This window comes from Mastigoproctus giganteus, chromosome 1, assembly GCF_048544385.1.
Source record: "Mastigoproctus giganteus isolate SK-2022 chromosome 1, ASM4854438v1, whole genome shotgun sequence".
NCBI classification, from domain to species: domain Eukaryota; kingdom Metazoa; phylum Arthropoda; class Arachnida; order Uropygi; family Thelyphonidae; genus Mastigoproctus; species Mastigoproctus giganteus.
In genome coordinates this window covers 174295644-174309625 of record NC_143575.1, presented here as the reverse complement: position 1 = coordinate 174309625, position 13982 = coordinate 174295644, and the positions used below count along the sequence as shown (strand labels likewise).

The following is a 13982-nucleotide window of genomic DNA, read 5'->3' as shown; positions in this document are numbered from 1 at the left end:
CTGCTTTAGACAGTGCATTCACTTTATTTTATTTATTTGTTTGTGTTTGTTTTCTTCAGAGTGAAGTTTAGGTGAACCAGTGTCTGGCCCAGTGTTGTGTGAAAAAGCATTGGATTTTAATGGAAAATTGAGAGGTAATGAAGATTTTAAGGAAAGCACAGGCTGAATGAAAAATTGAGACATGGTATACGTTAACTAGATATTCAAGGCGAGTAACTTTCTGCAGACGAATCGGCAGTGGTGTCCTTTGAATGGGAAATTTTCTTTAGTTATAGCAAATTATGAGAAAGAAAACTTTTATAATGTTGATGAGACGGGCTTATTATGGAAAGCATTACCGAGAAAAACCCTATCCACTAAAAGAGAAGTGCCTGCACCAAGTTTTAGAGAGTTACAATTGCTATATGTACAAATGCCACTGGGATGCACAGATAGTCCGTGCTCGTTATCTGCAAGTCGAAAAAACCGAGAGTGAGCATTTAAAAATCTTTCTAATTTTCCTGTTTTGTATAAAAATGCCTTTCTGTTTTCCGAGATTTGCTTATAATTTTTTTATTTAATTAATCTTATTTAATTTAGTCATAAGGTACGATTAAATTTATTTATTAAATATTAAATTTAATATTATATAAATTATATAAAATATATTTTTATATTTTATTATTTAATATTTTATGGCCTGGAGGGTAGGCACCTGTGAGGTGATCTAATTGAGTTGTATAAGGCCTTGAATGGGGTGAGCAAGCTGAATGCTGATGGGATTCTTCCTCTTTCTCAGACTAAGAACCTGAGGGGGCACAGTTTCAAATTGAGGAAATAGTTGTAGAATAGATGTGCGGAAATTTGCCTTTAACCAGCGGGTAGTTGATTGGTGGAAGCGGCTTCCATCTTTTGTTGTGGGAGCTAATAGCCTAAATAAATTTACGGCTTAGCTAGACAGACATTTGGAACGAATGGAGGGGTAAAATGAGAGGGGTTTTTTTTTCTGGCTGATGCTGCATAAGCTTGCTTTCTTGCATAGTATGCCTCTACTAATGCTAATATAAAATTTAATTTATATTAATTATATTTAACCTTTATTTTTAATCTTAAAAATTATCCAGAAAATTCTCCGGAAGAGGTCTGACATCAATTATTCCGGATAACTGACGCTCTACTGTATGTACATAATGGAGTCAAACATTTCATAATAGTTTCTTACCACCTCTTCAGTGACTGAAAAGATTAGAGGATGGTTGATAAGGATTGACTAGGTCATAGTCCACTTCTTAGTTGGGGTAGGGAGGTTATTTGGTTGGAGGATTGGTTGTAGTTAACCTAGAAACAGAAGATATTAATTAAACAATTTTTTTTATTATTTCTATTTATTTAATTTTTATCACATATCCTTAAATGTGTATCAATAGCCCCATTACCTGCAGTACTGATATCTCAGGGCATAAGTAAAGCCTTCAATCGAGACTATAAAAGATAATCACTTAGACCCTTGTCCACCAAACCATCTAGTAACAAGTCGAAGTAAACCACAATTTATACAGGGTGTTTCAAAAATGACGGTCAATAATTTAAAGATGAAAAGTACAAACTAAAATAAGCAAAAAAGTCCCAGTGAACATCGGACTCCAAATGAACCGTTTGAGATAATGCACATTTTCTGTTAAGATCCACCACTGACTATGAGAGCACTAGTTTAGCAAAACGCTCTGAATCCTTTGCTAAAGGTGGTTTTATTAAACATAATAATACATTTTTAATTTTTGGTTTCAACACTACACGATTTTACAGATGTTCTTTCTAACAACGTCAGGTGTTATGCTTCTGGGCCTACCTGCTCGTACTCCATGTGCGAAGTGCCCTTGTTTTCTAAGGCATTGATGCACCTTGATGAATGTGCACCTGTTGGGCTGCCTTCGGCAGAGAAATGCTTCTTGGTACAAACATGCAGCCTTGAGTGCACTGTCGTTGGCTTTACCATACATGAAGTGCATGTCTGCATACTCTTCATTGCTGTAACCTCCTTCGATGTTGACTATCCTTTGACAAGTACTAGTATTCCTGCTACGTCTCAGAGCATTGAGAGAGGGGAAACATCGAGAATGAGCATAATCTAACCTAAACAAACAAGTCAATGGTAGATCCCAACTCTGTACAGTTCAACTTGTCAGTGGTGGATCCCAACTAGAAATGTGCAATATCTCGAAAACGATTCACTTAAGGACCCATGTTTGCTAGGCTTTTTTTGCATACTGTTGTCTGTACAGTTCACCTTTAAATTACAGTAAGCCCCCGCTATTCGCGGGGGTTACGTTCCTGAGAAATGCCACGAATACTGAGTTATGGCTCCCGTAGTAATAAAGGGGTTCCGTTCCAAAGTATGAAATATATAAGAAAAACTAGTCTAAAATTTTGTCTATGTATGTATTATATGTACCTTCAATAATATGACTATGTACATAGTGAAATGCAAGCATAAGGCATCGAAATGAAAATAAGAAACAATTTAATATTAAATGTAATATTTATTAGAAATTTCAAACAAGTCTTTCAATCCAGCGCTTTTGCTTTAGCTAAAAAACTTATTCCGCCAGTTCTATCACCAGTTTCGCTAAAGTGTTGATAAAGGTGTTTTTGCCTTTTCACGAATGATGAAATGGGAAATTTTATTTTGAGTTCGGTCTTCTATCCACAGATTTAAAGCTTTTTCCATTTTTACTAATTTAACATCATGAGTTACAGAGCAAATTTTTGAAGCAAATAGCGCATTTTCACGGACACTGTGGCAGATTTTTTCTTCCGATTTTTTGATTGATCGTACCATTGGCTCATTGATTTTATATTGTGTTGCCACTGAGGAGACACTTTCGCCATTAGAAATTTTGTCTAATAACTCAATTTTATTCGCCAATGTCATCACCTTCTTTGATATTTTCACATTTCCCTTGTTATTCGTAGCCATATTTTTGTACGGGTAAAAAAAAAAAAAAAGAACTTGTCCAAATAAAGTCACTTTCTTCCGTTAACACACTCGAAAAAGTCTGTTTTGCACTGCAAAATGGCAGATTTATCACTTTTCTAAGCATATCAATCAATAAATTGATAAATTTATTCAATTTATAAGCATATCAATTAATAAATTGATAAATTTATTCAATTTATAAGCATATAAATTAAAAGCAAACGACAAAACCTTCCATGGCAAGCGCATAACACATACTGAACAAGAATTAGCGAGAAACATCCACGCTCGCGATTTTGTCACCCCTCTCCCCCCCACCCACTGAGCGCTGTTTTGACCGGGAAAGATAATTTTAGCCACACCCATGTTTTTTTATGACGGAAAATGTTCACGGCGCTTTAAAATTCACATTTTTTTAGGTTTCATTTTATATTAAATCAGCGACCGCAAATACAGATACCGCGAATAGCGGGGGTTTACTGTATTAACCATCACTTTTGAAACACCCTGTATATATGTTTCACCCATAAACAAATCAACAAGTTCTTGTGACCAAAATGATCTTTTGTAACAATGATATTATTGTTATTAACCTTAAAACAAATTTCTTCTAATTAGATCTAGGTATGATTTACTAAAAATGTTAATTTTACTAAAAAATTTAAGAATTCCATAATAATAACCCTTAGTTACTGTCTTTGTAGTCACTGAAGTTTTGTCTTTCTCTTCTATTTTAATTTTTAAACAATTTTTTTATTTTTATTTATTTAATTTTTATTGCATATCCTTAAATGTGTATCAATATCCCCCATTACCTGTAGCAATGATAGTGGAAAGAAAATACCACAAAATGTTTGACTCCATTATGTACATATTTCCAATTCAGAAATAAACAATAATACCAACATAGGTTTGAGTGCTTTATCTTCAAACAACACAGTTTACCTGTGCATCGTGCTGCTCCAGGAATACCTCATAACTCAGATCTTTTCAAATCTATCAAATACTATTTCCTTGAACTTAAAAAATTAGCTAGTAGCAAACAAATAACAGAAGTACTATATTTCTAATTATGATAATTCCATGGCTATTTACTCTCATCCGAAGAGTCGGGGAAAAATTCTTCCATCAATTTAATTACGTTTACAAAATATATTCTCATGGTTGAAATATTTAACGTTATATTAATCCCAGTGTTTCTGATATATTTTTCTTCTCTTTACATGTATGTAAGAATTCGTAATCATTTCAATTACAGTGGCACTCAAGACAGTAAATATTTAATTTGCTTTTTCAAGCAAATTAAATGAATTATGAATTGCAGTATCTCTGACAGCCATATAAATAACTCTATTTTATTATGAGATTAGAATTTATCTTTTGTTAAATAATAAATACACAAAACAGAAAAATCATTTGATAATTATTTATAAACTTTTTAACGTTAAAAATACATGAAAAAATACATAGCTAAAGAACTATTTTTTTTATTACAATGGTGCTTAATCTTCAATTTCTAATAATTACAAATAATCAAATTTTTTATTAAATATAAAAATGTATAAATATTTGTGAAAAACAATTATTCTGAATTATATGAACATACACATATTCATGCTGTGTTCAAAAAACTTATTTTACATATGGGCCCTGAAATGAACAGCAGCAGAATTAAAGATATGAAATGACAGTAAATTTTTTTTTTTTTTTTTTTTTTAACATGTTCACCCTTGAATAGAGTCAATAAGGTTCCATCTTTTCATGATTTAATTTACTTGGTACATCTCTATTCTTAAAAGACTGGAATAATATTGTGCAGAACACAATTCTGAATAACCTTCTGGTGGCTTTCATTGGCAATGTAATCATGCTGTAACTAGAGCTGACTTGAATCAATTTCTTGATTATAATGGAGCTTTCCTGGAGTAATTATACTGACTTGCAAAACCTCTTCACATGTTTCATTGGTACTACTATCATTCAAACTGAAAAGAAAGTGATAATACAAATGTATTTATATATATATATATATGACTGTGCAATATATTTAACGTTGTAGTCACTAAATCATAATTATTACAAATGTGGAAAACTTTATAATTTCTGGAATATTTTGCTAGTACTTCATCTTTTCTTAGTTGATTGCTATATTTACTTTAGGCATTTTTTAATGTTTTTAATAAAAATATTAAATATTTAAAAATGCAGTGTTTTACGTTGCATTTTAAGGCAAAAGCCTCAAGTTGCGTAGTGAGTTAACATGCTTACAAGTTAGTGCAAATGCATCAGATCTGCTAACTATTTAGTAGTTAGCTATGAGCAGATCTGATGATTTGCACTAACTTGTAAGAATGCAGTGTTTTTAATCAGAAAAAATCAGTTCTGTTGAAATTTAGCAAACCATTTTTTAGGCATAAAATATAAGGTAGTAGAAGCTACTAGGCTCATCCATTTTCCAGTTTAAAAACCATTAAATGCATGAAATTTAAAATGTGTGATGTGCATATATTTCTGTTTATTACATGTATAAATAGGTTTTTAAAAAAGCATATATTATTGACTTTTTCAAATTTGGCACACCATGAATTATGCAAAATTTGAATATTACGCATCACTTATTGTATCCCGAGTGATTATCTTTCCATGTTTATTAATCAAAAATAAACAAGGAAAAATAAATTCAAAACTAGATAAATATTCCAAATGATTCTTTGAAAAAAATGTAATTTATGGAAACAATAATCACTAAATCACACAGAGTTTTATAAATAACTTGAACTATCAGCAGACATAATTCCAAACTTTGTAGTATTAATAGCAGTTTCCCATGCTAGCATTAGTATGAGAACGAATGTTGTGGACTATACTTGCTGGCTGCAATCACACTAACTCTGGGAAAATGATAAATAAAATTCTAAAACCATACCAAGTAAAAATTTGTCTTTACAGAAAATCAGATTTTTGTCATCAGTCAACAATTAATGTGTGCTCATTATTTTCAAGTTACATGAAAATTAGCACATGTTAATTATAACACCACAACAAATGGGTGCTGCTCTACAGGTTCTCTCGCATGTCTGTTTAGTAAATTCTTCAACAACAGCAAATGTGTCCCTTTCATTTCAAAAAGGAAAATTTCTGGATTCAATAATTACATTTTCTGCAATTATTGAATCCAGCAGCATACCCTCAGCAACAGTTCTGTTCAATGGCTCCCAGTCATCATACTCAAGATCCTGTTCATTAATGAAGCAAGCATTGCACAGGATGGAATCATTATCTTGCAAAACTTTCACAAGTGGGTGGAAGAAAAGCTGCATGGTATAATGATAAGCAAGATCAAGAGCAATTTTCTATGTGGTACAGTATTGTTAGTAATAAGTTAACCAGGCCACACGTTCTTCAATGGCAACTGACTGACTAAATTTACCATCCTTTTTTTTGCTGGGATTGCTTGAAGCTGTTTCTCTCCAGACGACATGCCATGTAGTTCATGCATGATGGCACTCCCATCCACTTAGTTGAAGAGGATAGGAAGGCACAGTCACACAACAAGAATCCACTTGACTACTTCCTGTGGGAGTCATTTAAAGAACCTATTCTATTAAGCAAAATTCCAGACATTACAAAACTATAGCCGCAAAACAATTCACACACCACTACAGGAATGTTCAACTGTGTTTATCAGTCACTAATTTTATGAGTCCATATTGCACTCATTATTGCAATATTGATAAGTGAACCTTAAAAACCAAGTTTTGTTACGTTAGCATTAGCAGAGGAATATGATGCAAGAAAGCATGCTTATATAGCAACTATCAACCACCCGCTGGCTAAAGGCAAATTTCTGCACATCTATTCTACAATTGTCTTTCCTCAATTTCAGTTTATGCCCACTCAGGTTTGTAATCTGAGCAACAGGAAGAATCCCATCAGCATTGAGCCTGCTCAATCCATTCAAGGCCTTATACACCTCAATCAGATCACCTCGCAGGTGTCTAGTCTCCAGAGGCTGCAATTTGCAGAACTTAAGCATTTCTTGGTAACAGCAACCCTTTGTTCCATTCACCAATCTCGTTGAGCTTCTCTGTACTTGTTCCAGCAGCTCTACATCCTTCCTAAAATGAAGCCTCCAGACCTGTATGCAGTATTCAAGGTGTGGTGTGACCTGCAGATTCTTAATGCATGAAGAATCACTGCTGATAATCAGATCAAGAATATTACTCACCCTAGTTCCCTCTCAAACATTCTGCTGTAGAAAACAATCATCCAATAAATCCACAAAAGCTTTTCTAGCGTGCACGTGACCAACCCACAAGTTCCAGTCAATATCTGGGAAGTTAAAATCTCCCATTATAAGAGAATCTGATTTACTACCCACTATTTCTCTGTACAGATGTTCATTGTACTCAGAGTCATTATGCTTATAGCACACTCCTACTCTCAAGTTTGCTTTCCCAGTGCTTATGTCACACCAAGCTGACTCAACGTTGCACTGTCCACCCATGTCAACTGGATGCACTTCCTTAGATGTGTTTCTTAACTAACAGCATAACTCCTCCTCCCTTCCTATCTGTATACACTGTACAGGCACTCCTCTACTTACATGCAAATATTTACATGCAACTTGTAGATATGTACAGAGCATAAAACTTCTCAAATTTGATAAAAATAATGTATATTGAAAATATATTGACAGTTTTGAACTACTTGCAAACCAAAATCAGCTGCCATGTATAGTAGACCCTGGCTTTACAATATTAATCCATTCCAGAGACACCATCGTATCATGAAAATATCATAATGTGAACCCAATAACACATTGCTTTTGGTAATTTGTTCTAAGACCTCAGAAGTTAATTTTTGCTAGACCATACAAGTAAGCTATTTATATCTCTAAAGGTGATTTTTATAATGGAAATTGTATTAGTTTTATATAAATTTAGGTCAAATAAGCACAACACAAAAATCACTTTTAACTAAAGGATGTAAAAACAAAACACTCAGCAAACCTGTTTACAAATGCTGCTACTGGCTGAGAGGAAGGACTACGTGGTCCAGTCGGAGACAACTGTAAATCCATCGTAAAGTGAAATAAGTAGGGGTCAGTTAACATAATCACTAGAACCAGCAGCTTTTTAGAATTTCAAATTTTGACAAAAGAAATCAAATTTCAAAAACCAATCCAAACCATTAGAATGCACTAAACTTTCACTGTTTATTGCTATGTTCGGTTATAAGAAGCTATCGTGATATTTTTCTAAAGCACATTTCTGGAGGTCACACTCATAAAACTAAAAACAATTTGAAGTTTCCATTTATTTCACTTTTCTGTTAGGATAGTAAAATCAATCTTATTGCATGTGTGATAATACCGATAGCTGGAATTATGTGGATTTTATGTTATTATGATGAAATGCATTTCCTCTTCACTTATCTCTTGGATCATATAAAAAATATAAATTTTCAGAATCTTCTCTTCATTCCTATTTTTTAAGCTTCATAAACTTGTTACTCCCTATCTCACTTTCTCGTATCATGTTAGATGCAATTCGTGCGTGCTGTGTTCTTTGTTATCGATTGCTTATCTTTTTTACTGTTACAAATCGTAAAGTACTGTAAACAATATTGTACATACAGCCTGGTGAAGTTTGTTGGGGGGGTTATAATATCGGCGAGTTGTACTGTTACTATACTGTCATGTATTTCATACAAGACCGAAGTTGAATTTAGGTACAAAATGGACTTACAAACAAGAAAAATCCCAGTTATGTACACAATTCGAGGAGCACCTGTACCCCCAAATTCCAATTCTGCATTCCTTATATTTGTGTGACATCACGTCTCTGATATCCCAACAATATCTGTCTTTGATGTCTTGACCAGCACCTCAAATTCATTTACTAAACTCCTAGCATCAGTGTACATGCAAGTATACATGCAGCTGTTCTTACTCTTAGTTATCCTAACACAACCCATGTATTTACTTGTTCCATGATGACTCCCAGCAGTCCTGGAAATCTCCAGCAACTTGCTTTCCAGGCTACTGCTCATTCCAATAGAAGCAATGCAAGAATCACTTTCACCTCTGCTTGCGGCTGCTGTTAATCTATTAGTCTCTGAATCCCCCAAATTCGCAGCTTTCCGACACACCACCAGTGTTAGGTCGTGTGTTAAGAAACACACCACCCTAACACTGCCTCAATAGCATCAGCAAATATTCTTGTACTCTTTCTATTTAAGTGTATCCCAGTCTCTCCTGTTAATAAGAAGGGACTATGCTGAGAAAAATTCTACCCCATCAGCCTTGAACAGTCTCTCTAGGGCCAAATTGATTGACAAGATTCTCATCATCTACTCCCTACTATCGTGTCTAGGCAGAATTGGAGACACTTTCAAATTTAACCCTAACTCGTAACTTTTTTTCAACATTGACCTGTACTTTTCAAGTAAGTCCACAGATCTAATACTCTTAATCTCATTAGTGCCAAAGTGTACAATTATATCACCCTTTGTGACCTTAAAAGATGACATCTGCTCTACATTGTCATCAACTTATGTCCCTGGCAGATATACCCTGGTTATCCACCTATCCTTTTCGCACAATATATTTCTATGAAGAGCAGTGCCCATTGATAATCACTATCTTCTTCCACTTAAGAGTCCCTTTATCCATAGTTAATGCCACATCGTTCCAGTTTGTACAGTAGTCTTATGTGCAACAGTGTCAAAAACCATCATGAAATCTAAGTATATGATGTAAAATTATTTTTTTGCATCCAGTTCCCTGGTCATTGTATCATAGTAACCTATCAGATTCATTAGACAAGGCTTCCCCTTGACAAATTCATGCTGTGATTGTCGTATAATTGCATACCTGTCCAAATGGTCCATATTATTTACCCTGGAACAGATGTTAAGCTAACAGGTCTGTAATTACTCATGTCACCTTTTTATTCTCCTTTATGAATTGGTATTATATTCGCTCTTCTCCAGTCCACAGGGACCTCCCCTGAAGCCAAGGACTCATAATTACAACTGAAGTTTAATATTGACAAATGTAAAGTACTGCATATTGGTAACAGTAACCCAAGAGTAACGTATCAACCATGTGGTTCTACACTGAGGGTGGTAGAGAATGAAAAGGACCTGGGGGTAATTGTGCAGTCAGATATGAAGTTTTTTGAGCAATATAGACGGTCTGTAAGAGTAAATAAATAAATTTTCTGTTTATACTCCGGCACGGCAACCAAGTCAGTAGAGTTTACAATAAATCGTCAATACAAATATTTATCATATTTAGTAGTCATGGGCTTGAACCCCGGTCCACTCAAGGAACACGTGCTATGCACTCTCGCTCATGACCACTCGGCTACATCAGGCCTGTGGTGTCTTGTCAATGATATATACAGCAACTTTTCTAGCAGGATAAAGGAGGCGATTATCCCCTTGTATAAGGCAATGGTCAGGCCACACCTTGAGTACTGTATACAGGTCCTCATTTTAGGAAGGATGTAGAGCTGATGGAATGAGTACAGAGAAGAGTAACAAGATTAATGAATGTAACAAAGAGTTGCTCTTATGAAGAAAGGCTGAAGTTTTGTAAATTACAGTGTCTGGAGACCAGGCAACTGCGAGGTGATCCGAGATTGAAGTGTATAAAGCCTTGAATGGTTTGAACATGCTCAATGCTTATGGGATTCTTCCTCTTGCACAGATTAATTGCCTGAGGGGGGGGGGACAAATTCAAATTGAGGAAAGACAGTTGTAGAATAGATGTGCAGAAGTTTACCTTTAGCCAGGTTGATTGCTGGAACAAACTTCCATCTGTCATTGTAGAAGTTGACAGCTTAAATAACTTCAAAGCAGAACTAGACAAACATTTGGAGCAAATGGATGAGTGAAATGGGAAAGGGTTTTCTTTTTTTTTTTTGGCTGATGCCATATAAGTGAGGAAATCAGGCAACAACTCAGCATTGTTATAGGCCTATATGAGAGCTTGAAGGACAGGGTGAATGCCCTCGAAGGATCTAAATTGAGGGGGCCCATCAATGCCAGAGCTTGCACTTGAACATCACGCAACACAGCCGCAACCCCCAAGGCAGAATGCACTGGTCCCACAGGAACTAGTAGTTGTCAGTGACTATTGTCAGGGAAATGGGAAACATACTGTGTAAAAAGGATAGGTGGAACAGGACCAGGGTACGTTGATGATGTTGTAGAGAGATATCTTTTAAGGACACAAAAGGTAATATTGTTGTACACGTTGGCACTAATGATATTAAGAGTAGGAGACTGACAGAATTACCAAACAAGTACAGGTCACTGTTGAAAAAAAGCCGTAAATTAGGGTTGAATTTGAAAGTGTCTGCAATTCTGCCCAGACACGATAGGAAGGGGTATATGATGAGAGTCTTGTCTATCAATTCGGCCCTGGAGAGATTGTGCAAGGCTCAAGGGGTTGAATTTTTCTCAGCCTGGTCTGTACTTGTTAACAGGAGAGACTGCTTCTACAGGGATGGGATACACTTAAATAGGAAAGGTGCAAGAATATTTGCTGATGCTATCGAGGCAGTGTTGGGTGGGTTTGAAAACTGCTAGATTGGGGGGGGTACACAGACTAATGGATTAACAGTAGCTGCTGGCAGAGGTGAAAGTATCTTGCACTGCTTCTATTGGAATGAGCAGCAGCCTGGAAAACAAGATGCAGGGAATTTCAGAGATTGCTAGGAATCATTGTGGTATAAGTAAACACATGGGTTGTGTTAGAGTAGCTAAGAATAGGAACAGATGCATGCATACTTGTGTGTACACCAATGCTAGGAGTTTAGTAAATAAATTTGATGAATTTGAGGTGTTGGTCAAAACATCAAAGGTATTGTTGGGATATCAGAGATTTGGTGTCACACAGATATAAGGAATGCAGAACTGGAATTTGGGGAGTACAATGTGTACAGGAAGGATAGACAGGATAGGAAGGGAGGAGGGGTTATGCTATTAGTTAAGAAACACATAAAATCCAAGGAGGTTGTTGTGGGAGTGGGGTTTAATGGTGCAAGGGCTACTATGGCCAAATTGTTCCTGTTATTTTGGTCTAGAAGTGACTGTATATGTTATAGGAAATAGGTCTAAAAGTGACTGTAGACATTAATCATTTTCAGGTAAGTAAAAAGTTCTGAGAAATTGCTACCATCTCCAAGTATATGTTGTTGTTATTTGGTTTTTAGGAGCATTAGCAACTAAGGCCATATTGCTCCGGGGATATGCGGTGGTCATTCCCTGACCTTTCCGCATCCTCCGTATTTGGTGACTCACTGGCTCGAACCCCAGTATAATCAAGAAGCATGTGCTATGCACTGCTACTCCTGCCCACCTGGCTATGGAGGCACCCTCCAAGTATATGGGATAGATGTAGAGGTTTTTGTAAATTAAGCTGTGATTCGAAACATGCAATTCTAACTGAATGGTAATATGCACACTCAGTTAGGATATGCTTAACGGTAAGTAGGGAGCTACAGTGTAAGCAAAGTGGAGGATCTTCTCCTAGCAGTAAAAAGAGGTGTGTTAGGTGTGTATGGCCAATTTGTGCTCTTGCAAGCACGACCTCTTCGTGCCTGTTTAGTCTGAAACTGGATCTCCACAACTGTGGATTCTGTTTTATCTCAAGAAGTTTGTTTCCTGTCTGGGTATGCCACATTTTAGACCACATCTCAGTACATATCCGTTGTATGATTGGTTTGAAATCAGAGTAAGGAACTGAGAAGGATTCAAAGCAAGCAGGGTGCTTTGCAGCTTCGTCTGCATGCCCATTTCCTGGAATTCTGGCATGGCTGGGTATCCAGCAGAATTTGACAGTCAGCTTCTTTTCATTGAGGTTACATAACTGTGATCTGATTTGTGTGAGAAGTGGATGGGAATGTTGTAGTTTATTTTGTAAGGCGCTCGCAGCACTTAAAGATTCTGTATACATTATGACCTGGGTATTTAATAGGTCGTTAAGGAGATTCAAAGCCATTTTTATTGCATAGAGTTCAGCTGTAAAAACACTGCATTCAATTGGTAACTGGACAGAGACAGTGGATGTAGGTAGGACCACTGCAGCTCCTACCGATATGTCAGTTTTTGAGCCGTCTGTATATACATGAAGACTGAGCATTGGGCCAATGCATGAGCATCATGTAACTGTCTAAGATTTTGATTTGAATATAAGATTCGATATTTTCTCCACTGAAGAAAGGAGTTATCACATAGAGGTATATATATATTGCCTATGGTGCTGGTACTGCATCTGCAGCATGAGATATATTTCCAAGATGCTGGATGCCAGCAGGTTTGTTTTAATTGGGTTTATTTTTATAGAAGTTTGCCCATTGAGGTTCAAAGAGATATGTCCAGATGGGGTGCTAAGGGATGCTACATAATTTGGCTGGCTGTATAACTAAGAAGCAATACTTTTCTCCTAAGATTTAGTGGAGGTTCATTGGCATCTATATACAGACTTTGCACTGGGGATGTTTTAAAGGCTCCTAAAGCAATCCTGAGAGCACTATGCTGCACTGGATTGAGCCAAGCTGATGCGGTCTTCCGTGCAGAATCATAAACTGGGGCTCCATAGTCTAGACAAGATCTTATCATGGTTTGATACAGGTGTAAAAGTGTGAAGCGATCAGCTCCCCATGCCATAGAAGAGTTAACTTTGAGCATATTCATTTTTTTTCATGCATTGAGTTCGCACTTGCATTATATGAGCCTGAAAGTTAAGTTTAGTGTCGAGTACTAGGCCCAAGAACCGGATATTTTTGCTAAGTGTTATTGGTTTAGTTCCTAACCTTAGCTAAGGATCTGGATGGAGCTAACGTTTTTTACAAAAGTGAATAGCAGTCGTTTTTGTTGCAGAGAGGCGATAGCCATTGTGGGATGCCCATGATTCTATTTTATTTATTGAGATCTGCAATTGACGCTTGATGGAGCACATATTCTTCGAGTGGCAGGATATTGTAAGGTCGTCTGCATATAGATAAGTGTC

General features: G+C 36.1%; 1 protein-coding gene across 1 annotated transcript in view; it reads right to left on the bottom strand.

The window, feature by feature from the left end:
* Positions 1-4691: 4691 nt before the first annotated feature.
* LOC150091274 (organic cation transporter protein-like) overlaps positions 4692-13982 on the bottom strand; it is a 212738-nt gene continuing 203447 nt past the window's right edge. Inside the window, exon 11 of the mRNA XM_090383043.1 lies at positions 4692-4941. Within this exon, the coding sequence (XP_090239169.1) occupies positions 4833-4941 (109 nt within the window). The 3' untranslated portion in view covers positions 4692-4832. The remainder of the gene's footprint in view (positions 4942-13982) is intronic.